The 25,539-nt window shown below is 38.3% G+C and overlaps 1 protein-coding gene across 7 annotated transcripts in view; it reads left to right on the top strand.

The window, feature by feature from the left end:
* ATE1 (arginyltransferase 1) overlaps nt 1–25,539 on the top strand; it is a 154,395-nt gene that overhangs the window by 63,200 nt on the left and 65,656 nt on the right. For all 7 annotated transcript variants that reach the window (XM_043924880.1, XM_043924884.1, XM_043924883.1 and 4 more), the window contains 2 exons: nt 5,343–5,524; nt 12,185–12,284. In XM_043924880.1, coding sequence (XP_043780815.1) covers nt 5,343–5,524; nt 12,185–12,284 — 282 coding nt within the window. The remainder of the gene's footprint in view (nt 1–5,342; nt 5,525–12,184; nt 12,285–25,539) is intronic.

The raw sequence follows: 25,539 nt of genomic DNA, 5'->3' as shown, positions 1-25,539 counted from the left end.
TAATTTGAATTTAGGGGTTGTGTTTGAGGGAAAGAAATTCTATTATGGCAGTTTTATGTCAGGTGGAATAATAGAAGGAGTACAGCAAAGCAGATTTAAAAAAAAATTTCTTTAACCATGCATTGTAACATTTTGTTTTTCATGCTGCTTTGTTTACTGACCTGGATAGATGAGGCATATTTAAGAAGCGAGTTTATTTAAAACTGTTTAAAAGTAGTTGATTCAGCACATGTATGTGTGCATAGACGGACATCAAGTATGTTAGTTACATCAGCTCAGTATATGGTGTTGGACACTGCTATTTTTCAGACTTCCCCAGCCAGACGTGAGTGGTCTGGGGGCTCTCTGGCTGTTCCAGCTGCAAAGAGGGCTGAGGGAATCAATATTTCAGGTTCAGTTCCAATCCATTTTCCGCAGCTGCCAAGTACTTGTTGAAAAGCTTGAAAGTATTGATTAACTTACCAAGTTGAGACTAGTAGATCATTGTTAACAGTAGTGCTGAGGTCTCAGATATAGTTTTAGAAAAATAGCTTCGTATCTGTCTTTACTTGGAGTGTCTTCCATTTTTGAAATCTGTTTTTTAAAATTAGGTCAGTGAGGACCCCATGAGGGGAAAAGGAAATTATTTATGTTTTAATTGTCAGAAAGCATGATGGAAAGAAAAGGAGTACAGCAAAGCAGATTTTAAGAAAAAAAGATTTTTTTTAACCCTGCATTGAAGTATTTTGTATTTCATGCTGCTTTGTTTACCAACTTGGATAGATGAAGGATATTTGAGAAGTGAGCTTATTTAAAAGCATTTAAAAGTAGCTGATTTTCTTGTTTAGCATTGACTTAGGGGCTCGGAGGCCAGTTTGTGTGTCATTTATTAACTCCGTGGTTTTATGACCAGTTTATTGCTTAGTTGACTCCGGGATTTCTGCTTTCCTCAGGTGATGTGATGGGGGTCAGAGTAGGTAGTTTTTTGCTAAGTAATTATAAAACAGTCCCTATCTATATGAAATGCATTGCAGATAGGGAAGATACTAACACGTGGAACTGAGAGGTGGGAATAATGCCTGTGGTAGGACAAATTGGTCACGACTGGACTCATAGGAGAATGAACCAGTGGGAGATCCAGGAGATGCGAGAAGTGATGAAGTTTGAAAACTGAGAAGGTAATTGCAGTTTGAAAAAAATATTTTCAGGCCTAGTACAACATGTAGGGCTGATTTATATTTAGGGCTAACAGTATATCGGTTATTTATTTATTGAGAATGTGCTTATTGAGTCCGTACTTACTATGTCCTTAATAAATACGTTTTTAAATGAATGAATGAACACACTCATTTGACTTAGTGAGCCCTGGAATGACACACTAAACTGAACTCATGGGAAAATTTAGACTCGTTTCAGAGTCATCCAGTTAGCTTTGCCTTGGAGGTTTTCTCACACTTGACAGGCTCCGCACCTTCCCCATCATGAACTGACAGTTTGTTTCTGTCTCTGTGTCACTGCAGTGGTTGCTCTCCTGCACAAATATTTCTAAAGACAGTTCATTCCTGTGAGCCTCGGGGCTTATATTTAAAAGACGGTTTTCATAAAATTCTATGATATGTAGGAGTTTATTTTTTATTACATAGTTGGAACATTCTAAGACAGGTGATTAGATTTAGAGGATTGGCATTAATTCAGGTGTTGCAGATGCAATAGGTTAATATCCTTTCTGTTTTCCTTTTGTATAATACTTCTGTTTGCTTATCCCTTCTGCTCTTCAAGCTGTATCTGTTTCTAGAGAAATAGTTATGATTTTTTAAAAGAGCGATGCCATAAGTGACAGTGAATGCTAAAACCAGGGTTATTATAGTCGGTAGAAGCACTTAACAGGTTAAAGATATGTTTACTGTGCAAGCACCATTTTAACTACAGCATGGGCAGTTTTAGAAATCACTGATGTTGCTAGCACCATGGTAGATGTTCTCTTCTTTCTAACAGTTACTCTCCCACCCCTTTCCCAAACTGTGCTTTTGGGAAAGAAGTCACTGTGTGCAGCCCCCACTGAAATAGTAGTGAATTATGCTTCCCTCACTTTAGGCAGTGTCTGCATAAGCTTTTTACAGTTCTGCCTGGGAGATTGGTCTCTTCCTCCTCATGTATTAGTTTCTTCAGTCATTTATATCAGTGTGGACTCATGGACAGTTTCTGCTGTACAGCAACGTGAATCAGCCATTTAATTTGCTCATTTTGAAAGCGCACTCTTCATGTTGTAAAATTCTGTGAGTTTTAACAAGTGCATAATGTCATGTTTGTGCTACTACACTATTATATAGAACAGTTTCATCCTGTAAGTCCCCTGGGCTACATCTGTTCATCCTTCCCCATGCCCCCAATTTCTTGGCCACCACTGATCTTTTACTTTCTCAGCCATTTTGCCTTTTATAGAATATAATTAGAATCATATAATCTGTCACATTTTCACACTGATTTCGTTCACTTAGCAATAAGTATTTAACGTTTCTCCATTTTGTTTGTTTGGCTGCCAAGCATGTTATCATCTAGAAGTTTTGCATTTTGCATAGTCTATGATCCATTGTGAGTTAATTTTTTTCTTTGGAAGATGTAAGGCCTGTAACTAGATACTGCTTTGTTTTGGCATTTGGATGTCCATGTCATGTCTGTACCATTTTGCATCCCCACCTTCAGTGAATGAGAATTCCTGTTGCTCTGCATTCTCACCAGCATTGGATATTCAGGTTATTGGATTTCAGTTATTGTAATAGTTGTGTAATACTGTTTTTTTTTTAGATTTCAGATTCCTAACAACAAATGATATTGAGCGTCTTTTTATTTTTTGAACATCTTTTTGTATTCTTGTTTGGCATCTGTACATCATCTTTGGTGAAGTGTCTCACTAGATATTTTGCCTGGTTTTAAATTGGGTTGTTTTTTCGTTGTTGAATTTTAAGAGTGCTTTTTTTTGAATACCAGTTCTTTTTGAGATATTTTGCAAGATTTTCTCCAGTCAGTGGCTTGCCTTTTTATTCTCATAACAATGTATTTCACAGACTCGACGTTTTTAATTTTAGTGATGTCCAGCTTGACAATTATTTCCTTCATGGATTGTGCTTTTTGGTGTTTTATCTAAAAACTCATCGCCATAGCCAGGGTCTCCTAGATTTTTACCTACATTATCATCTATAAGTTTCGCATTTTACATAATCTGTGATCCATTGTGAGTTAATTTTTTTTGAAAGGTGTGAGATATGTGACTGGATACTGCTGTTTTTTGCATCTGGATGTCCAGTTGCTACAGTACCTTTTGTTGTACAGACCGTTCTTTCTCTCTTGAATTATCTTTGCTTCTTTGTCAAGGGGCAGTTGACTATATTTATGTGGACTTTGTATTCTCTTCTGTTGTTTCATTTGTTCGCTCACCAGTATCACACAAGCTTGATTATTGTGGCTTTGTAGTAAGTCTTGATGTCAAGTGGTGTCAATCTTCCAACTTTGTTCTTCAGTCTTGTGTTGGTATTCTGACTCTTTTTCCTTTACGTATAAGCATTAGAATTAATTCGCCAGTATTCACAAAATAAGTTGCTGGGATTTTGATTGAGATTGCATTCAGTCTGGAGACTTAACTTGGGAAGAACGGACATCTCAGTCAAAATGAACATGTACTATTTTCCATTTGTTTATGTCTTTTTTGATTCCTTTTGTCATAGTTTTGTAGTGTTTTGCATATGGATTCTGAATATATTGTTAGATTTATACTTAGGTGTGTAAATATTTTTGGTGATTTTTTAAAATGGTATTGTGTTTTTAATTTCAAATTCTAGTCATTGCTTGTATATAGGAAAGCAGTTGCCTTGCATATCAACCTTGTGTCCTGTAATCTTCTTGTAATTGTTTATTAGTTTCAGTTTTTGCTGTTGATTCTTTGAAATTCTCTACATAGTATGTCATGTCATTTGTGAAACAGTTTTGTTTTTTTCCTTTTCAGTGTATATGAATATCTTTTATTTCCTTTTCTCATATTATTACACTAACTAGGATTTCCAGTATGATATTGAATAGAAGTAATGAAGGAGGATATCATCGTCCTGTTCCCTATTTTAGGGGGAGATAATCCAGTTTCTTACATTTGAGTATGATGTTAACTGTAGATTTTTTTGTATATGTTCTTTACAAAGTTGATGAAGTTTCTCTATTCATAGTTTGCTGAAAACTTTTAGTCATGAATGGGTGTTGGATTTTGTCAAATGTGTTTTCTCTATCATTATGATCATACTTTTCTTTTAGCCTATTGTGATGGTTGGATTACATTAGTTGCTTTTTTTTTTTTTAAATTCTTTAATATTTGAACCAACCTTGCATACCTGGGGTTAATCCTACTCTGTCATAGTGTGTAATTCTTTTTATACATTGTTGGGTTTGATTTGCTAATATTTTGTGAGGATTTTTCCTTCTGTGTTTATGAGATACTGTTACATAGTTTTCCTATCTTGTAACGTCTTTTTTCATTCTACAAACCTGCTTTTTTCATTCTACTTCATTCTCTTCTAGCCTTTTTCCATATACATTCTCTGTGACTTGGAGTGTGTGAATATGATACACAGGTTTTGTTATTAATATATTTGTTCATTTAAATTGTTCATCTCTAACATCCATTCAGTCTCTGACAAAGCATTTTCTTATGGTGCTCCATAATTTTCATTGTATGGTTTTCATTTAATAACAGTTACATTTAAATTCATGTTGAATTTTAAAATGAGAAATATCATAAACTATTTACAGAAAATGGTTATATTTTGCAATCTCTAGATTTCTTTAGGAAAAATTTGTGGGATTTTCTTCTGTGGGATTATAGGTACATTAAAATAATGGTAAGGGGGATACTTTCATTATCCTTTGGCTAATAGGGAGAAATGTTATACCTCTTTGTGCTTGCTTAGGAACTTGTATCTAAAAAAAATTATGAGCTCATATGCCTTATGAACACAAGAGTGGTCACAGACCAGGCCTGGCTGGCAGCTGGGGATAGTTCTCCTGTTCGCACTCACTTTTATGTTCTCCATCTTTCTCTCATTCATCATTTCTTTCCCAGCTTTTGCATGGAACAGAAAAAAATAAGTTGAAAAAAAAGTTAAATTGATTTTTCTCTGTTGTGTTGTTTCATCAGTGTTTCTACAACTGAAAAGTTTTGCAGGATATGACTCTTCTGAGAGTCAGAAGAGAGTGGCGAAAAAGAAGAAATTTTAGGAGTTACTCAGCTGAGTAAAATACAAATAGAAAAAGTTAATTATTAATATTTTTTAATATAAAGATAAAAGTGACAAGCTGTTTCTATGTCTGCTTTTTCACAGACAGAGAATTCCCCTAATGGACCAGATTGTGGTTATGGCTCCTTTCACCAGCAGTACTGGCTTGATGGGAAGATCATTGCTGTGGGGGTGATTGACATTCTTCCATACTGTGTATCATCTGTATATTTGTACTACGATCCTGATTACTCATTTCTGTCTTTGGGTGTCTACTCTGCGCTCCGGTAAGATTGCTTTTGACAATTGTAATGCGTCATATAGAACTTCAAATATTTCTTCATTTGATTATATTTTATTATATAACTAGAAATTCTCTTAGGTAGTACATAATTTGTTGCTCTTGTAGTCTCTTGTATATTCGTATTTAGATATAACACTTTTAGAACTGTGCCACAACGTGTGTGCGTGTGTTGCTTCAGTAGTGTCCACGACTCTTTGTGACCCCATGGACTATAGCCCACCAGGCTCCTCTGTTCATGAGATTCTCCATTTCCTCCACCAGGGGATCTTTCTGACCCAGGGATCAAACCCACGGCTCCTGCATTGGCTTTTGTCTGGTGGTAATTCCCTAGCTTTTTGAGGTGTCCATCTTATCTAGTGTTTGAGAAGTCATTGAGATGCTTTTGCTGTTTAGTTTATGCATTTATTTATTAAGCTCCCCTGTCAGAGCCACTCAGTGGTTTTTAAATGTTACATTATTTATATATTTTTTGTCATCCCTATTTTGTGTGTATATATATATATATATTATAATTAATTAAAGGTTTTATGAATCTGGCATAAATGAACTAAAGCCCTCTGAGTCTGTTGGAAGCAATGTACAATTATATAAAGTATATAGAACAGGAACAGGGAGTCCCTGACCATTGACCCTATGATCTCATCCAAAGATGGTTTCCTTTTTATGTCCATTGCTGCAAATGTATGCAACATAGCACACATGTTTTTAGGTGCATTATCCTGATGATAAAAAGAGTGGGATCTTGTCTCATGAAAATAATATTTTTATTTTTATTCCTGCCTGTCTTTGTGTATATGCGATAGAGGAAGGAGGAGGATTGAGAATTATTTTTCTGTTGTTTGTCTGGGAGCTTGTCTCTTTTTTCTCCCTGTTGTCACTGAATCACTTTTTTCTCTTTGTTTTTCCCATTGTTTTTTCTGATGGTCACGATTTTCACATCAAGGTAAAACATACTTTGAGATTATTTTATTTATTGTATATGTGCTTTTCTCTGAATTATAAAAGTAGCAAGTTGATTTTTTTTAAAAAATCACTAGTTGACTTAAAAAGAAATACGGTCCATAATTGATTTTTTATGTGTTTTTCAGTGGCCCACATATTGATATTTTCAACATGACCTGACCTGTCTCTCAATACCATAGTATATAGCAAATTTTAAAAATACAGTGTTTACAACAGACCCCTATAATAATCTTTTATTTTTCTTATTTATTTAATTGTATTTTGTATAAAACTAAGTAAAAACTATTCAGGACTGTGGTATCTTTGTGACTCTGTGAAATTAGAACTGATTGTTTAAAAGCATTCTTATTTTGTAACTTTGGAAGTGCATATTTCAGAAAAGATACTTTTTCTTTGTACCAGAATTATTCAGTACTTTGAAATTATTGCCATTTTCTTCCTTTATTTTTTGTGTCTCTAACTTTACAGTGTGTAGCTGTGGATTTGTCTGGACTTCTCAGATCAATATTAAGAATATTTATTCTTACAGAATAAATCCCAGCCTCTGTATGAAATATTTTATTTCTCAATGAACAAAGAGATATAGAAATCCTGTTGCATTTGAGGTAGCAAATAATCAGCTCCCAGAAAAAATTGTTTCCAGCAGTCTATTTGCTGCTTGATCGAGGTCTTGAGAACTCTGGAGCTGTAGAGGTTTGAGGAAGTAGCAGAGGAGCCTGCGGAGCATGAAAGTTGGGGCCAGTGGAGGGTGAGGAGATTGCCACTGCATCGCAGCCTTGCAGTACTCTGGAGAATCTCAGCTGCTGAGTTTATAGAAGAGGAGAGGCAGCCAGCAGATTGACATTATGAAGCGAAGCTGGGGAGAGTAGGTTACAAGTTACCAATTCTGTTATTGATGTCAATGTGTTTCAGTGAAACCTGTTAAATTTTTCCTTCATTTCTTCAGTTTCTTAAGCAATCGTACAGTCAGTATAGAGTTTCTATACTTTAATTTGTAATCAAGTATAGATTTGTATGTAAGCTGGTCTGCAGATTTTAAAAACGTTTGAATTGGGGTTCATGAGCATGGAATTTATTTACTTTTTCTTTTTTGGCAAGATGAATTTTAGAAGTGTAATTAATTTGCTTAACAGATGTTTGAGCACAGTCTATGTCCTGGAAGTGCGTAGATGTGAATCAGACACTTCCAGCTTTGTTAAAGCAGACAGTAAATTAAAAAACTGACAGCAGAATTTTAGAGACTGCTTTGTCTATCTAGCTCGAAGGAGTTCATGTTTGGCTTCCCCGGTAGCTCAGATGGTAAAGCGTATGCCTGCAATTCGGGAGACCAGGCTTTGATCCCTGAGTTGGGAAAATCCCCTGGAGAAGGGAATGGCAACGTACTCCAGTACTCTTGCCTGGAAAATCCCATAGACAGAGGAGCCTGGTAGGCAACAGCCCATGGGGCCACAAAGAGTCGGACACGACTGAGTGACTTCACTTTCACTTTGCCTTTGTCCTATAACAAAAATAAAACTGTGGTAGTGGGCACGAGGCCCTTTTTATATAGGGTGGTCAGGAAAGCCCTCTCTAGCCAAGAAAGAATAAAAAGGAGCTAGCTATGTGAAAATCTGAGGATAGAAGCCCAGGTCAAAGGTAGCAAGTCCAAGTGTCTTGAGGCGGTTGGAATGAAGAGAAGGCAGGCCTTAAGGGCTGGGATGCAGGATAGGATCTAGATAGTGCTGTGTAAGGAGGGCAGCCAGGCAGTGGTGTTGAGGGACAGATGGAGAACGGCTTACAGGTGACAGTAAGGAGGTTCAGTTCAGTTCAGCTGCACAGTCGTGTCCGACTCTTTGTGACCCCATGGACTGCAGCATGCCGGGCCTCCCTGTCCATCACCAGCTTCTGGAGTTTGCTCATACTCATGTCCATTGAATCGATGATGCCATCCAACCATCTCATCCTCTCTTGTCCCCTTCTCTTCCTACCCTCAATCTTTCCCAGCATTAGGGTCTTTTCAAATGAGTCAGTTCTTCGCATCAGGTAGCCAAAGTATTGGAGTTTCAGCTTCAGCATCAGTCCTTCCAATGAATATTCAGGACTGATTTCCTTTAGGATGGTTGGATCTCCTTGCTGTCCAGAGAACTCTCAAGAGTCTTCTCCAACACCACAGTTCAAAAGCATCAATTCTTCCGTGCTCAGCTTTCTTTATAGTCCAACTCTCACATCCATACATGACTACTGGAAAAACCATAGTTTTGACTAGGCAGACCCTTGTTGGCAAAGGTCTATTCTTTTTAATATGCTGTCTGGGTTGGTCATAGCTTTTCTTCCAAGGAGTAAGCAATTTTAATTTCATGGCTGCAATCACCATCTGCAGTGATTTTGAGCCCAAAAAAATAAAGTCTGTCACTGTTTCCCCATCTATTTGCCTTGAAATGGTGGGACCAGATGCCATGATCTTAAGTTTTCTGAATGTTGAGTTTTTAGCCAACGTTTTCACTCTCCTCCTTCACTTTCATCAAGAGGCTCTTTAGTTCTTCTTCGCTTTCTGCCATAAGGGTGGTGTCATCTGCATATCTGAGGTTACTGATATTTTTCCCACCAGTCTTGATTCCAGCTTGTGCTTCATCCAGTCCAGCATTTCTCTTGATGTACTTTGCATATAAGTTAAATAAGCAGGGTGACAATATACAGCCTTGACGCACTCCTTTCCCGATTTGGAACCAGTCTGTTGTTCCATGTCCAGTTCTAACTGTTGCTTCTTGACCTGCATACAGATTTCTCAGGAGGCAGGTCAGGTGGTCTGGTTTTCCCATCTCTTTCGGAATTTTTCACAGTTTGTTGTGATCTACACAATCAAAGGCTTTGGCATAGTCAATAAAGCAGAAATAGATGTTTTTCTGAAACTCGCTAGCTTTTTTTGATGATCCAGCAGATGTTGGCAGTTTGTCTCTGGTTCCTCTGCCTTTTCTAAATCTAGCATGAACATCTGGAAGTTCATGGTTCACGTACTGTTGAAGCCTGGCTTGGAGAATTTTGAGCATTACTTTGCTAGCATGTGAGATGAGTGCAATTGTGTGGTAGCTTGAGCATTCTTTGGCATTGCCTTTCTTTGGGATTGGAATGAAAACTGACCTTTTCCAGTCCTGTGGCCACTGCTGAGTTTTCTAAATTTGCCTGCATATTGAGTGCAGCCCTTTCACAGCATCATCTTTTAGGATTTGAAATAGCCCAACTGGAATTCCATCACCTCCACTAGCTTTGTTTGTAGTGATGCTTCCTGAGGCCCACTTGACTTCTCATTCCAGGATGTCTGGCTCCAGGTGAGTGATCACACAATTGTGGTTATCTGGGTTGTGAAGATCTTTCTTGCATAGTTCTTTTGTGTATTCTTGCCATCTTTTCTTAGTATCTTCTGCTTCTGTTAGGTCTATACCATTTCTGTCCTTTATTGTGCCCATCTTTGCATGAAAAGTTCCCTTGGTATATCTGATTTTCTCGAAGAGATCTCTAGTCTTTCTCATTCTATTGTTTTCTTCTATTTCTTTGTACTCATCACTGAGGAAGGCTTTGTTATCTCTCCTAGCTGTTCTTTGGAACTCTGCATTCAAATGGATATATCTTTCCTTTTCTCATAGAACTGTTCAACTTCAGCTTCTTCAGCCTTACTGGTAGGGGCCTAGGTTTGGATTACTGTGATATTGAATGGTTTGTGAACAGAGATCATTCTGCCATTTTTGAGATGGCATCCAAGTACTGCATTTCGGACTCTTGTTGACTATGATGGCTACTCCATCAAATGGCTACTCCATTTCTTTTAAGGGATTCTTGCCCACAGTAGTAGATACAATGGTCATCTGAGTTAAATTCACCCATTCCAGTCCATTTTAGCTTTCTTGATTCCTAAAATGTTGATGTTTACTCTTGCCATCTCCTGTTTGACCACTTCCATTTTGCCTTGATTCATGGACCTAACATTCCAGGTTCCTATGCAGTATTGCTCTTTACAGCATCGGACTTTACTTCCATCACCATTCGCATCCACAGCTGGGTGCTGTTTTTGCTTTGATTCCGTCTCTTCATTCTTTCTGGAGTTATTTCTCCACTGATATCTAGTAGCATATTGGGCACCTTACTGACCTGGGGAGTTCATCTTTCATTGTTGCTATCTTTTTGCTTTTTCATACTGTTCATGGGGTTCTCAAGGCAAGAATACTGAAGTGGTTTGCCATTCCCTTCTCCAGTGGACCACGTTTTGTCAAAACTCTCCACCATTTTATCTAAGTGTGACATCAACCCAAAGTGAGGTTACCTCACCTGATTAATGACTAATAAAAGACTGCTTAGAGTGCTCTGTGGGTTTATGGCGGGCAAGAGTGGAAACTGGAAATCTGTTTGGAGCTTGTTAGAATTGTCCAAGGGAGCCATAATGGTGGCTTGGACCAAAATATCTGAGGTGGGGGTGGTGAGAAGTGGTCTGATTCACGGTATTTGGAGATAGAGCCAGCTGGACTTGTTGATGGGTTGGATACAGGAGGTGAGTCTTTGAGGATGACTCATAGGGTTAGAGCCTGAACAGCTTAGGGGTGGAGTGGTGATGCAGTTCACTGAGATGAGCAGGGCTGAGTGAAGGAGGGCTGGGCAGTCCTCTTTAGAGCTGGGTGGTCCTGCATTTCGGTATCAATGCTTTCTTCCCTGGTTTGAACTTTGAGAGTGGATTAGTTTTAGGAATAATAGGATCTCTTCTGATTTAGCCTCATAATGTTAAGTCTGTTTGGATTTAGAAATACTTTTGTTGTAAAGTTGAACTTTTAGGGTATCAGCCCTTCAGTGATTTAAATCTGAGCTTGCAAAATGCACAGACTATTCCCTTAAAAAATAAACCTCTCCTTGGATATCAAGCATCCATTGCTAATAAAAACAAAGAAAAAGAAATTAAAACCTTTGGGAAACAAACATAAAAACAAAACAATCAACTGTTCTCATACTTCAGAAATGTACTGAAGTTTTGCTTAAACTTTTCCAATGCAGGCGGTCATTCAGTTGGGCAAATAGGATGGAATTCTGTGCCCAGATTTCTCCGGATACAAATTAAAACCACATCAGGCATAGGCATTGCTGACAACTTCTTTGTTCTATTAATCCTTGCCTGTGTCAATAAGTAGAGAAAAAGCAGTGAGATAACATGTTTTCCTGCTCTTTGGTTTTAGAGAAAATAAGAGTAACATCTGGACACAGGAAAGAGTAACATGTTATATATAGTTGAAAGTGTTTGCATGTAAAGGGTCATAAGAACATTCTTACTGAAATTTGTTGGTTTTTGAGTTTTCTAAAATTTATTGTACTGTTTTTAACCTGATATACCCAGTCTTTGAGAACTCCAAGTGATAATGAATAATGACATGAAATTATATTAAATAGGTCTTTGTACTTTATGCCATTTGAGTTTTTATACACTGCTGTGTCCAGTAAAGTGCAGATCAGAATTTTGGTGCATTTGCTTAAAATAATACATATTTTTTGGTGTCTCTTTAGTAAAAATCATCTTAAAGTGTTTTTAAAATTGTTTTTCTTGCAACACTTGGGTTTTTTTGATAGTTTAATGTCAGATTTGATCAAATATGTTACCAAATTAAATAGTACTTTGAAATTGGAACTAGATTTAACTGTACTTTCATCTTTATTCTTCTTTTGGCAGAGAAATTGCTTTTACTAGGCAACTTCATGAGAAAACACCTCAACTCAGCTATTACTATATGGGTTTCTACATTCATTCATGTCCCAAGATGAAATATAAGGTAAAGTTGATTTTCACATGTGTCTTCTGTAGATTCAAGTTATGAAAATTAGTGCTTTTGTAATTTCTCATCATGTTTAACATGATTGTATATTTTAAGGTAAATCATGAATTATTTTTAACTGTGTCTTAAACTTTTCATAGAATCTAGCTTCTTCATTGCTTAAAGCCGTGCCTGACAAATAGGTACTTAGTATTTATTTAATATAGGTTAATCTGTAGAAATTCACTGAAGATCTAACAATCCCAGCTATTCTAGGACTTCAGTAAGGCCCTGCTTACTTGGGATAGCACAGTAATACCCATTAGGAAATCTACCTTCTTAAGGTACATCCTCAAGGTATGTATGTATGTGTGTGTGTGTGTGTGTGTGTGTGTGTGTGTATGTATGTTTAATGGGTTATTTTTGGAAATTGAACAGAGCAGTTATCTTCAGAGGAAAATATATTCATATGCATTAGAATATTGCATGTATGAGTATGATTCACATTTAACTGCTGCAGTTACATTTGCTGCTGTTTTATTTAGAGTATTTCATACGTCTCCTATTGTAATTAATAAGCTCAGTTACTTTGTCAACCCTAAAAAAATATATATATATATATATATACATACACACACACACACCTGTCTTCTTTATCCATTCTTCTCTTGATGGGCACTGAGGTTGCTTCTGTATCTTGGCTATTGCCAGTAATTTTGCAGTAACATAGGGATGCATGTATCTTTTTGAATTAGTACTTTTCTTTGGAAAAATACTCAGAAGTGGGATTGTGAGATTTGTATGATGTTTCTATTTTTAATTTTTTGAGGAAGTTTCATACTGTTTTACATAATGACTGTACCAATTTGCATTCCCACCTATAGTGTCTGGGGGTTCCCTTTTCTTTACATCCTGATCAACACTTATTTGTTGTCTTTTGGTAACAGCCATTCTGACAGGTGTGAAGTGATATCTCATTTGATTTTTATTTACATTTCCCCAACGATCAGTGATGCTGAGCATCTTTTCATGTGCCTGTTGACCTGTATGTCTTCTTTAGAAAAACGTCTGTTTAGGTCCTCTGCCCATTTTTTAATTGAGCTGTTTGTTTTTTGATGTTAAGTTTTATGACTCTCTTTAATGAAACTCTTTGATGCTTTCTAAGTATTAGTAGCCCGCTGTAAAAGTATAAAACAGTATAAAGGAACAGACTACATCTTGCCCACCGTAATAACAGTAACCAAATAACCTCTGCTCTACTTGGAGCACTGCTTTAAGCTCTGAAGATATGAAAAGATTTGAACATGAACCTTCCTCTTAAAACTTGTAATATAGATGAAGATTGCAGGTATTTTATGTAAAATCAGGTCAGTACAGTGGTCTGGTAAGTGGCCTAGGAGTCTGTAGGGTTTGCTGCATAAGGTATGGAATAGGGAAGGGTTTAACTACAAGGGAAGAGAGACCCCCAAAAGAGAGTTGGTATGACGGGGAAGCACATTTCATGGAGAAGGAGCATTTAAGTAAGAATTAATAGGTGACAGTGCCATACATATTCATATAAAAAGGGGGGGGCAGCCAGTCAGTTAGTCTCTTTTGTAGCTGTAGCTGTTATGAGTGTTTTGGGGCCCTGTCTGCTGTTAACAATGTACATAACAGTGTAACTATAATAAATATTAATTGGTTTATATATAAAATATGTTAACAGTGTTTTAAGGAATAACTCAGAAGCAAAATAAGTTCATGAATTGGTGACTTTAGTTTGTGGTTGTGTATAGTGCTTTTAACATGGTAAGAGATATAAATGTTAGGTTATTAGAAATAATACCTAGTAATGTTTGCTAGCAGTTCCCAGTGTTTTAATATTCTCTTCAGGCTAAAGTTCTTTGTAAATACAGGCGTACCTCAGTGATACTGTGGGTTTAGTTCCAGACCACCACAATAAAGTGAGTATTGCAATAAATCAAGTCACATGAATTTTCTGATTTCCCAGTACACATAAAAGTTATACCATACTGTTAAATGTGCAATAGCGGTATATCTAAAAATACAATGTATATACCTTAATTAAAAAATACTTATTGCTGAAAATGCCAGCCATCTCCTGAGTCTTCATCAGTTCGTGATCTTTTCACTGGTGGAAGGTTTGAATTAGCAAAATGTGACACAGAGGCACAAAGTGAGCAAATGCTGTTGGAAAAACAGTGCTGATGGACTTGCTTTTTGACTCAGGGTTTCCTCAAACTTCAATTATAAAAAAGCACAGTATCTGCAAAAAGCAGTAAAGCAAAGTGCAATAGAAGGGTGTATGCTTGTATTACTAAACTTGATATCTCTTAATTATTAAGCCATTTTTAATTACTCATACTAGTGAATAAAAAATATGAAGATATTGGGAGTATTTTAAGAATAACTTTTTTAGGAATCTCACCTTTGCTTTTCCACATCCCCAATATTAATATCTTTTGGAAATTTGGGAACAGTATTAAAACCTGTAAAACTAGAGTGCAGCCCTGCGTGGAAAAGGCAGGTAATGGGAACACTCACTGTAACCATTCAAAGCAAAACTTTAAATATTTGTGAGATAATATCATAATGATAAAATATTGAATATTAATTTTGTAAAGCCAGTGTTTTCTTGGCATGGTGGTTTGAACACTTTTAGGTCCTCAGTATTAAAAACATGGTGTTTTTAATTTTTGTATTTTTAAGAAAATTGTTTTCATTGCATCATGATTGAAAATAAGTCATTTTAAGTAACTGAAGAGTAAAAATATTTTCAGTTCAGTTAAGGATATTTTATTATATTTTGAGCAGATCAGAACCCTCAGTTTTGAGAGAATAATACAGATGGGAATTTTCAACCAGAAAATTGTACTGTTTGAAATTTTAAGATGGGTATCGGTCCAAGCATGAATATTTCTCGTTTCAAGTTGACGGTGTAAAACTAAAGACCAATAAAAGATAACTCACAGAAAATGACTAGTTAAATTAAATGACTATTAAATGACTAAATGACTATTAAAATTTTTCTCACTTAGAAGATTGAATTGAAGGTAAATTTCACATATTACTGTAATAGCTAAAATTATCTTCATTCTTAGAGCATAACTAAGTTTTCAGGGATTAGTAGTGACATGTTTTTAGCTGTAAAATATATGGTGGAAAATATATAGAAGTGGTTTTTACCTGTGGAAAATTCTGAAAGAGATGGGAATACCAGACCACCTGACCTGCCTCTTGAGAAATCTGTATGCAGATCAGGAAGCAATAGTTAGAACTGGACATGGAACAACAGACTGGTTCCAAAAGGAAAAGGAGTACGTCAAGGCTATATATTGTCACCCTGCTTATTTAACTTAGATGCAGAGTGCATCATGAGAAATGGTGGGCTGGATGAAGCACAAGCTGGAATCAAGATTGCGGGAGAAATATCAATAACCTCAGATATGCAGATGACACCACCCTTATGGCAGAGAGTGAAGAGGAACTAAAAAGCCTCTTGATGAAAGTGAAAGAGGAGAGTGAAAAAGTTGGCTTAAAGCTCAACATTCAGAAAACTAAGATCATGGCATCCAGTCCCATCACTTCATGGGAAATAGATGGGGAAACAGTGGAAACAGTGTCAGACTTTATTTTTTTGGGCTCCAAAATCACTGCAGATGGTGACTGCAGCCATGAAATTAAAAGATGTTTACTCCTTGGAAGGAAAGTTATGACCAGCCTAGACAGCATATTAAAAAGCAGAGACATTACTTTGCCAACCAAGGTCCATCTGGTCAAGGCTATGGTTTTTCCAGTGGTCATGTATGTATGTGAGAGTTGGACTGTGAAGAAAGCTGAGCGCCGAGGAATTGATGCTTTTGAACTGTGGTGCTGGAGAAGACTCTTGAGAGACCCTTGGACTGCAAGAAGATCCAACCAGTCCATCCTAAAGGAGATCAGTCCTGGGTGTTCCCTGGAAGGACTGATGCTGAAGCTGAAACGCCAGTACTTTGGCCACCTCATGTGAAGAGTTGACTCATTTGAAAAGACCCTGATGCTGGGAGGGATTGAGGGCAGGAGGAGAAGGGGACAACAGAGGATGAGATGGCAGGATGGCATCACTGACTCGATGGACATGAGTTTGAGTAAATTCCGGGAGGTTGTGATGGACAGGGAGGCCTGGCATGCTGCGATTCATGGGGCCACAAAGAGTCGGACACGACTAAGCAACTGAACTGAAAGAAAGAAGGAATATATTTTAAAATAGGAGTGTTTCTAATAACTAAGAGTGGTCTCTTAGGTACCTGGTATACACTAGATGCTGGGAATACAGCTGTTAATACAGTATAGATGTGGGCTCTGATCTAACAGAGGTTACACCCGAGGGGGCACATACTTGTAATCCAGGACATAAAGTGGCACCAAGCAACTGTACCTGAAACTAGGATAATGTTTCATTTGGGTTTTCTGGTATAGATTTAGATATATTAAGTTATGATCTTCACCATATAATGCATTTATAATGTAGGGCAAATTAAAGTATTTAACAGGCTTGAAATACACCAAGAGCTGGTTTTACCTGTTCTCTTTTATTGACTAATGAGCTGTCCTGAAGACATGTTGAAATGAAGAACCTATCTTTTTGTGTAGTAGCGACCATCATTTGATAGATGGTTTCCAGAGCTTTCTGTCATAGTTCCTGTACCCGGTACCCTGTTTGTGTGTGTTGCTCCATCCATCAGAGGTACATTCTGTCTTCCTCACCATGGATTGATCTGGCCTTGTGACCTGCACTGACTAATAGAATAGCACAGAAGTAACTGTCTGAGATTTCAGGCCCAGGCCTTAAGAAGGACAGTGCAGACAGCTTTTGCTTTCTTGGTCTTTGAAGCCAGTCATCATGTATACGGTCCAAATACCCTACTGGCATGAGAGGCCACTTGAGAGGCCTCAAGCCATCTTGAATGTTTCAGCTCCAGCCAGGCAACTAGCTGAATGCCAAGCAACTAGCTGAATGCAGCTGCCTGATTGAACTGACAGATAGGGGCAGAAGAACCACCTAGCTGAGCTGTTGCCAACTCACAGAATCATGAGGTGTAATTAATTGTTGTTTGAAGCCTCTTAAGTTTGGGGTGGTTTTGTTATTCAGCAGCAGATGACTGAAACACGTGATACAGGGTGGAAATGAGTAGATACAGTTGTAGATTTCCATGCAGATGAAAGTCATTCTGTGTTGAGCTGTGCAGACTCATGTCCTGAGTTGAGCTGAACTGATCTGTGAAGTTGCTGACAGGTCAGTGTGAGAGAGTTTTGGCAAAGTTACTAAATTCACACGTGTGGTCATACCTACAGATGTGCCTCCCCACTTGGCTTACAAGAATTCATCTTCATACAGCATTTCATTTAATACCCAGACTTGGGCTTACAAGGCATTTGTTAACATGATGACACATTTTGAGTTTGCTTGTCTTGCTAATGTTGAGCACTGCAGGATGAAAATCGCCACGTGGTCGTTTTGTAGGTACATAGATGACATGTGTTGCTGTACAGCCTCCTCTCAGAGCACTTACGGTTTGCTGGGTGATAGCAGTCCTGTTCTTGTGCGTAAGGTTCTCTAAAATGCATTGTTACTAAATTATTTTGGTTTTATTGTTCTCTCTGTGTAATATATTTTACACAGTGTGTATATTTTAGACGTATTTATATTTTACACAGTGTGTATATATACACACTTTATTTTATTTTATTTTATTTTATTTTTTTTTAATTTTAAATAAAGGTATTTTTATGTAAACTGTACCTGGTCAGATGGGTTTTGTCTGTGGCCATAGTCTTAGAAGAAGGCACAGAATAGTCACAGAGGAACTTAATGAGGGCTGGAAAATAGTTAGAAAAGAAAATTGTCTTGATTTGTTGTGTTGTCATTGCTCACTTTAACTGTTACCATAATTGTGACTGTTTTAATGGGAGGTGGTACTGTTTTGGCACAAAACAGTTCTCATTTGGAGACTCCGGACCTGGCTGAAATGAATGGAAGTTATATCTTCAACTTAGGAGAGTTCCTCCTTGGAGGAACTGTCCTGCGGAGTCGGGGTGGATGGGATGGTTTTCTGGCTTCTGTCGTCAGTGAATGCTTGTCGTCTTTGTCTGCTCCTCTCACAGTTCCAGGGTGGTTGCTGGCCTTCCAACATCATGAGCCATCAATGGTGACTAGAACCAGAAGAGATGATACTCTCCTGTGCCTTTTTTTTTTTTAAATACAACTTTTAATTGTGATAAGATGTACATAACAAAATTTATCTTAAGTATTTTTAAGTGCACATTCCAGAAGTATTAAGTATATTCATGCTGTTGGTACAACCATCACCACCATCCATCTCTAGAACTCCTTTTACCTTGCAGATCTGAGACTCTGATCCCATTAAGCAATAGCTCCCCATTCCCCTAGCTGTATTATTACTAATAGCTTCGCATTCCTCTCTCCCCCAGACCCTGGTAACCACCATTGTACTTTCTGAGTTTGACTCCTCTAGGTTCTTCATATAAGTGGAATCATACATTGTCTATCTTTTCGTGACTGGCTTATTTCACTTAGCATGTGCTCAAGGTTCATCCATGTTGTAGCAGGTGTTGGAATTTCATTCCTTTTTAAGGCTGAGTAATATTCCATTTTATGTATATGCTGCATTTTGCTTATGCATTCATCCATTGATGGACACTTGGTGTGCTTCCACCTTTTGGATGTTGTGACGAGTGCTTTTGTGAACGTGGCTGTACAAGTATCTGTTCAAAATTTCTTCTCCATGTTGTCCCTCAGACTGCAAACGTAAGGCCATTCTGTGATCTGAAGGAGCTGTTTTGACTGAGCTCTATCCAGATTTGTGTGCAGGCCAACGTAAGCAATGATTCAGGCAGTCCGCTTTGGTATCATGACATGGCCAGACATCAGATAGCTGAAACATCAGAAGGAGTTCAGAAGTGTCAGAAAAGGAACAAAAGGCTAATTCATCAGTGATTAATCATTCCTAAAATCAGTGCCTTGGCTTGACTGCGGTCAAACAGCACTTGTGGAATTCTGTAGGAGTTTGCCTAAAAGAAGGTGGTTATTGTTATAAAAGCACCTAAAATTTAAAAAATTGGCATTTACAGAGCTGCATCTGCAGAATCCGGTACTGCTGAGATCCCCAAGCTCCCAAGCTTTTCAAAGTTTCCTGACCAGACAAATTAGCAAATGTTATTTTACTGCAGTCTTGTAACCCAGGCCGACGTATTTGAGTAGTTGTGGTAGTGACTTTGCTACTGCTGGTTTGAAAGAAATACAGATGATCTCATCAGTTACCCATAGCATAGAATAAACCACTCAAATTTTTGATTCAGCATCTGTTTTTTCTTGATGTTAAAATAAGTGTCCAGTGAACTAAATGTGGTCAGAAAAAATGACCACAGAGTAACTAGTAAGGGATTTCTGACGGCTCCTCCAGGCAGTAGGAGGTAAAAGAATGACACGCTCATCACGTATTCTTGTTTTTAAAGTTGTCACACGTGGAATTTTGCCATATTAGAGTGAAAAGTATGGTCATGTGTTCTAAGTTGCTCATTGCAGATGAGAAAATTAACGCTCAGTGTGATTCCTGCCCAGAGTTTGCTTTAATTCACATTTTATAATTTTAGCAAACTCTTGAAGGAGAGTTTGTAAGAATTGAAATTCATATAACTGGCATTGTTTATCAGACTTAGAATGCAGTATGTATAACTTTTCATTTTGGAGAAACCTAAAATGCTTGCATATTAAGTAAAAGTAAACTTTAACTGGTGCTTCCCTGGTAGCACAGTTGGTGAAGAATCTGCCTGCGGTGCAGGAGACCTGGGTTCAATCCTTGGGTTGGAAAGATCATCTGGAGAAGGAAATGGCAACCCTCTCCAGTATTCTTGCCTGGAAAATCCTCTGGACAGAGGAGTCTGGCTACCGTCCATGGGTCGCAGGAGTCAGACACGACTTAGTGACTAAACCACTACAAAGTGGAAGCAGTGACAGACATTAACTGGGGAATAAGAACACTGTTGATCAATACCTGATCTTTCCCATCCTTCTCCTCATGTCTGTTTCCACAGTGAATTGGAAAGCTTGGTACAGAACCTGATTCCTAACCTTTGAAAAACCTGAATCACCTTTGGAACTTATCAGAAATCCTCAAGCTTGAGTTCTGCCCTGACCTACTTGTTTGCCATCCTCCTTTGCAGAGCGCTGATCTCTGACTCCCCGTGCCCTTCCTTCCCACCTGAGCCTGCGTTTCTTGCATCTGAAAGGGATCTCACTCATCCCTCCTCCCTTTCCAGACCCAGCATGGGCACCTGCTCTTCAGGGAAGCCTTCTCTGCGTCTCCCACCTGGGCCCCTCCCCACTCCACCTGTGGAGAACCACCTGGGTTCTGGGACCTCTGGTCCTTGCTCAGTGCTTCCATCTGTGGCTGCCCTTCTGCTCTGCTGCTGCAGGTGCGCTCTCAGCCCGCGTTCATGGAAGGCCTGCTCTGTGTAAACCATCATGCTAGATGCCAGGGCAAGGGGAAGGGGATCACATGTGGTCCCTGCTTGTCAGGTCCTTGAGCAAACTGTGTCTTACCTGTCACTGTCCCCAGGGCCTGCCAAATCCATTGGAAAGAGAAGGTGCTCAGTGAGTTTACTGACACGTATGACATGTGGAAGGCAGGCACCCACCTGCTCAGTTAAAACCTAGAAGTGGAGGAACGTAAGTAAGGGCTGGCTTACTCTGGAGGCCGTTCTCGTAGAGACACTGAGCTTCGGGAAAATCTGAGTCCCATCTCAGAGTACAGTTTATACTTTCCATGAATTTCCTGTCTGTAGTTGTTTCTTTTCTAAGTCAGCCTGTCATCTGAGTTTGATGTTTATACGGAAAAGTATACTGTCCTTAAGTGTACAACTTGACAGATGTTCACATGGTGACGACACTTGTGCAGCCAGCACCAAGATCGACACAGAACATTCCAGTCCCCCACAAACCTCTTTCCTGTTCCCGTTGATTGTTATGTCACCCCCAAAGGCAATCGCAGAAGACTAATCATGCCTGTTTTTATGCTTGACAGGAATGGAATCACTTGGTGTATTTTAGTTTGTGATTGGCTTGCTTCACTCAGCAGTATGTTTGTAAGATTTACCCACATGCTTGTGTGTACAGTGTGTGATTGGTTTTCACGCCTTTATGCTCATTCTGTTGTGGTTGGACTGTTTCTAGGTTTTGGCTAATATATAACTGCAACATTGAGCATTTCTTACATGTCCCTTCATTAACATGTGTCTGCATTTCTCACACGTATAGACCTAGGTGTGGAATTACCAGATTGAAGACTGTGGGAATATTCAGGTTTAGTTCATACTGCCTAGCATGTTTTTAACCGATTATACTAACTTATACTCTCACCAGCAGCAGACCTTCTGATAGGTGTGTAGCAAGGGTGATGCATTGTGGGTTTAATTTGCATTGCTCTTGATGCTGAGCATCTTGTCATTTTTCTGTTGGCTATGTGTAAAGGATCTGTTCGTGTCTTTTGCCCATTTATCTCCCCGGATGTCGATCTCCAATAGTTGTACACATTCTTTATGTATTCTGGGTATAATCCTTTGTTGCATAAATAATTTTACAGATATCTCCTTCCACTCAATGCTTACCTTTTCTTTCTCTGATGAGCAGAAATTTCTAATTTTCATATAGCCTGGTTTGTCTTTATTGCTTTTGTGTCTTGTTCAATGGAAATCTGCCCACCCTGTGACCATGGAAATGTTTTTTTGTATTTTCTTCTTTTACCTTTCACAATTCAGTAATCTGTCTGAAATTGATTTTTGTGTATGGTTGAGTCAGGGGTCAAGACTGAGTTTTTCCCCCCAGCTGTATAATTTTAGTTTCTTAAGGGTGCTGTCCAGCACATACTAGTTTAATAAACATGTCAGTTATTTCCATCATTATATTTGTGTTACGGCAAAATATCCCAGCTTTACCTTTGTCAAACTTAGCATTGATTCCATTAAATAACCAAATTCCTCACTTAGAATTATATTGGTCAGTCCTACAGGGAATACTTGACTTAAGTATGAATGATGTGCAGGTAAATCACTTCCGCTTGTATATTTCTTCCAAATAAGTTTTAAGAATAAAAGCTGTGGAGAATCTCTTTAATTTAAACAGGATGATACACTGTATGGAAATTCAGTTAGAATGATTACAACACAATGAAAAGCTTTTTATTTTATATTTTTTTGAAAAGCTTAATAGTTGTAATATTGAACTTCATTTGGCAGTCACATCCCATTTTATCATTTGCCTCTGTTATTGTTTATGTTATATATATGTGAGTATATATATATATGCTTGATCATACAAAAGTTTTAAATTTTTATATAGCCTGATTTACTAATCCTTATCCTCTATGGCTTCTGGCTTCAGTATCATGCTTTAAAAATACCTTTTCCTCCCCCATGTATTAAAACTGTTATATCCTTCTCTTCTTTTCCCTTTGTAAGATTCATCTTCGGTTTGTTTCCACTGTGAAATGCTGCCTGACTCTCCTATGTACAAGTATGTGTTTTCATTGCAGTGTACATACACCTGACACTCACTGCGCTGTGTTAGCTGCTGTTGCTACCCAGTCACTCAGTCGTGTCTGCCTCTGCGACCCCGTGGACTGCAGCACGCCAGGCTTCCCTGTCCTTCGCTCTCTCCGCAGTCGATGATGCCATCTAACTTTCTGTGTTATAACTACTTGTTTTCCTGTCTCTTTTGACTCTAAACTTCTTGAAAGATGGAGTTTGAGCTCATTTATTACTTACTGTAGCAGCAACCCATGATTTATAGTAAATGTTCAGTATATCTTTAAATGGCTGGATGGAGATAAAAGAATATTGAATAATTTGATTACGGGTTAGAGGGAAAGTACATATCTACGCCAAATAAAGTGGTCCCGTTTGGGATTTCTACAGGATAGATCTTTTTATAACTTTGGCAAGGTTAGTGAAATGTAAGTTTATTAAAATGTTTACTTTTAGAATAATGAGAAAGTTGCTTTGTTTGAATTGTCAGGTGAACAGTGAAGGTACTCTTGAATTTCCTTTTTTCTTTAAATTGACAGAGCATTGCAAATAATTTAAAACATTCTGCAATGATAGTGCTGTATAAATGTGGTTTATATTTGAATTAAAAGTTTATTTTTAAATTGATTTAGAAATTTATCTACTTGAATAAAGTTAATAATTTGTAAAATCAAATAATACAGTATAAATAATTTTTTCTAGGAAATATAATTATAGATTTTGATAGTTATATAAGTGTATAACCTAAATACTATTTTAATTAACATTAATTTGTTTCATGACCTAACTTTGATTGAGTTCCTATTTCCACTTATCCTAAAATAGTGGTTCTCTATCAGGGGCGATTTGTGCCCCTGTCCCCACCTTATCTCATTTCTGAAAACTTTGATTGTCCCAGGGGAGCCAGTGGGGTATGGGTATGTATGCTACTGGTATTTTGAGCCAGAGAATTCTTTTTTGATGTGGACTGTGTATTGTAAGGCTAGGGATGCCTCTAAATATTCTACAGTACACAGTCCCCAGCAAAAAAGAATTCTCTGCTCAAAATATCAGTGGTGCTAAGACTTGAGAAACCCTGTTTCAGGGGTTACCTACTTGCCATTGAAGTCTGTAGGGCTTTACAGTTGCTGAGTTACTGCAGGTAATTTGACTACTGCTGTCAAAAAGGAACTGCCAGAAAGATTAATTTTGGGCTCACCATAACAGTCTTGAAATAAACTATCCTGTATGACACACCAGAGAGAAGTTTCTCGTGTCTAATTCATGACCCTGTGCAGCCATAAGCTTATTGATGACCCCAGGACTGTCTTAAATTTTCTTTAGGGGCTTATGTGTGGCCTTTATGTCAGCTTAAAGGTAATTTAATGTTTCTGTACAATGCGATTTATCTAGCAAATCTTGAGGTCTGTTACAAGGAGCAACAGAAACAAGTAAGGTTAAAATTTCCAAAGTGCGTCACTTTGTTGTCTTAGTTCCGATGTGCATGGTAGGGTCTGTCTTAAGTATTTATAAATTGTTTTGTTTTTCTTGCTTTGTAGAAAAAGAGAGAAACTTGGCATCTTCATAATAGCCAAGTGAATTGCTGTCCCTGGCAACAATTTTAGTACAAAGAGCAGTGTTGGCTTATACATTTTTGGATGGGCAGTTATAGTCCTTTTCAGCTTAAGTGGCACGGGGCTGTTTGGCGCATCCCTTGCTCCTGGACTGCACCCTGGTGTGGTTGGAACTAAGCTGTTACAGAGAGGCTCATGCGTAGAAGTGTTTTTTGTTTTTCTTGCCTAGTATTCTACCTTGGTGTTGATGTGAGAATAAAACCAGTTCTCACGCTTCCTTCCCCCACACCTCCAGGGCTCCCTAGCACAGCTCAGGTCTTCTTTCCTTCTTAGATTTATACATCTTCTCCTGGGTCTCATATCTTCGTTCTGAAGAAAAGAAGGCAACTGTAAGATTTTTATGCTTGACCTTTTTATTTCAGAAGCCTTCTTGTCTAAATAAGTGGCAGCAGCTGAAGGGCAGCAGACTTGAGAAGCGTAATTATCTTAGACAGCAGTGAGGTGACGGGCAACAGTGAGAAGCAGAGGAAGCCCCGTGTCTACTGCTGGAGGACCTTCCCAGCAGTACCCCACTGTCCTCCCTCTCATGCTCAGCCTCAGCCATGGAGTTGTTCGAGGATGATTTACGCTGTGTGAGAATTGTTTTGCTAGGAAATCCATGGTCTCTCACACGGTTCTCTTAGATGCACCTTTCTTTGGTTGGTCTTCAGGGGTTCCCTTCTCTTCCTGTTTCTTCACAGTCTGCCTGTAGACCTTTACCCCCCATTTTTCTATTATGTTTGTCCTATGCAGAGAAATCCACTGCACTCAGATGTCTGCCATGCCCAGACCTCTCTTCTGATGGAAATTCCTATTCCTATAGTGTCTGCCCAAGGAAATGCAGTCTTTGAGTTTAGGTTCCCGTGCTTAGCTCCATGTAACTCTGTTAATTGAACTAAGCATGGGTGCTTCGTCATTCAGTCGTGTCTGACTCTTTGCGACCCCATGGACTGTAGCCCACCAGGCTCCTTTCCATGGGAATTCTCCAGGCAAGAATACTGGAGTGGGTTGCCATTTCCACTCCAGTGGGTTAAGCATGGGTGCCTAACCCAAAGGTGGTCAATCTAGGGTAGAGTAGTATTACTATTATGTAAGATATG

Source organism: Cervus elaphus, chromosome 15 (assembly GCF_910594005.1).
Source record: "Cervus elaphus chromosome 15, mCerEla1.1, whole genome shotgun sequence".
NCBI lineage: Eukaryota > Metazoa > Chordata > Mammalia > Artiodactyla > Cervidae > Cervus > Cervus elaphus.
This window is presented reverse-complemented; position numbering and strand designations above follow the sequence as displayed.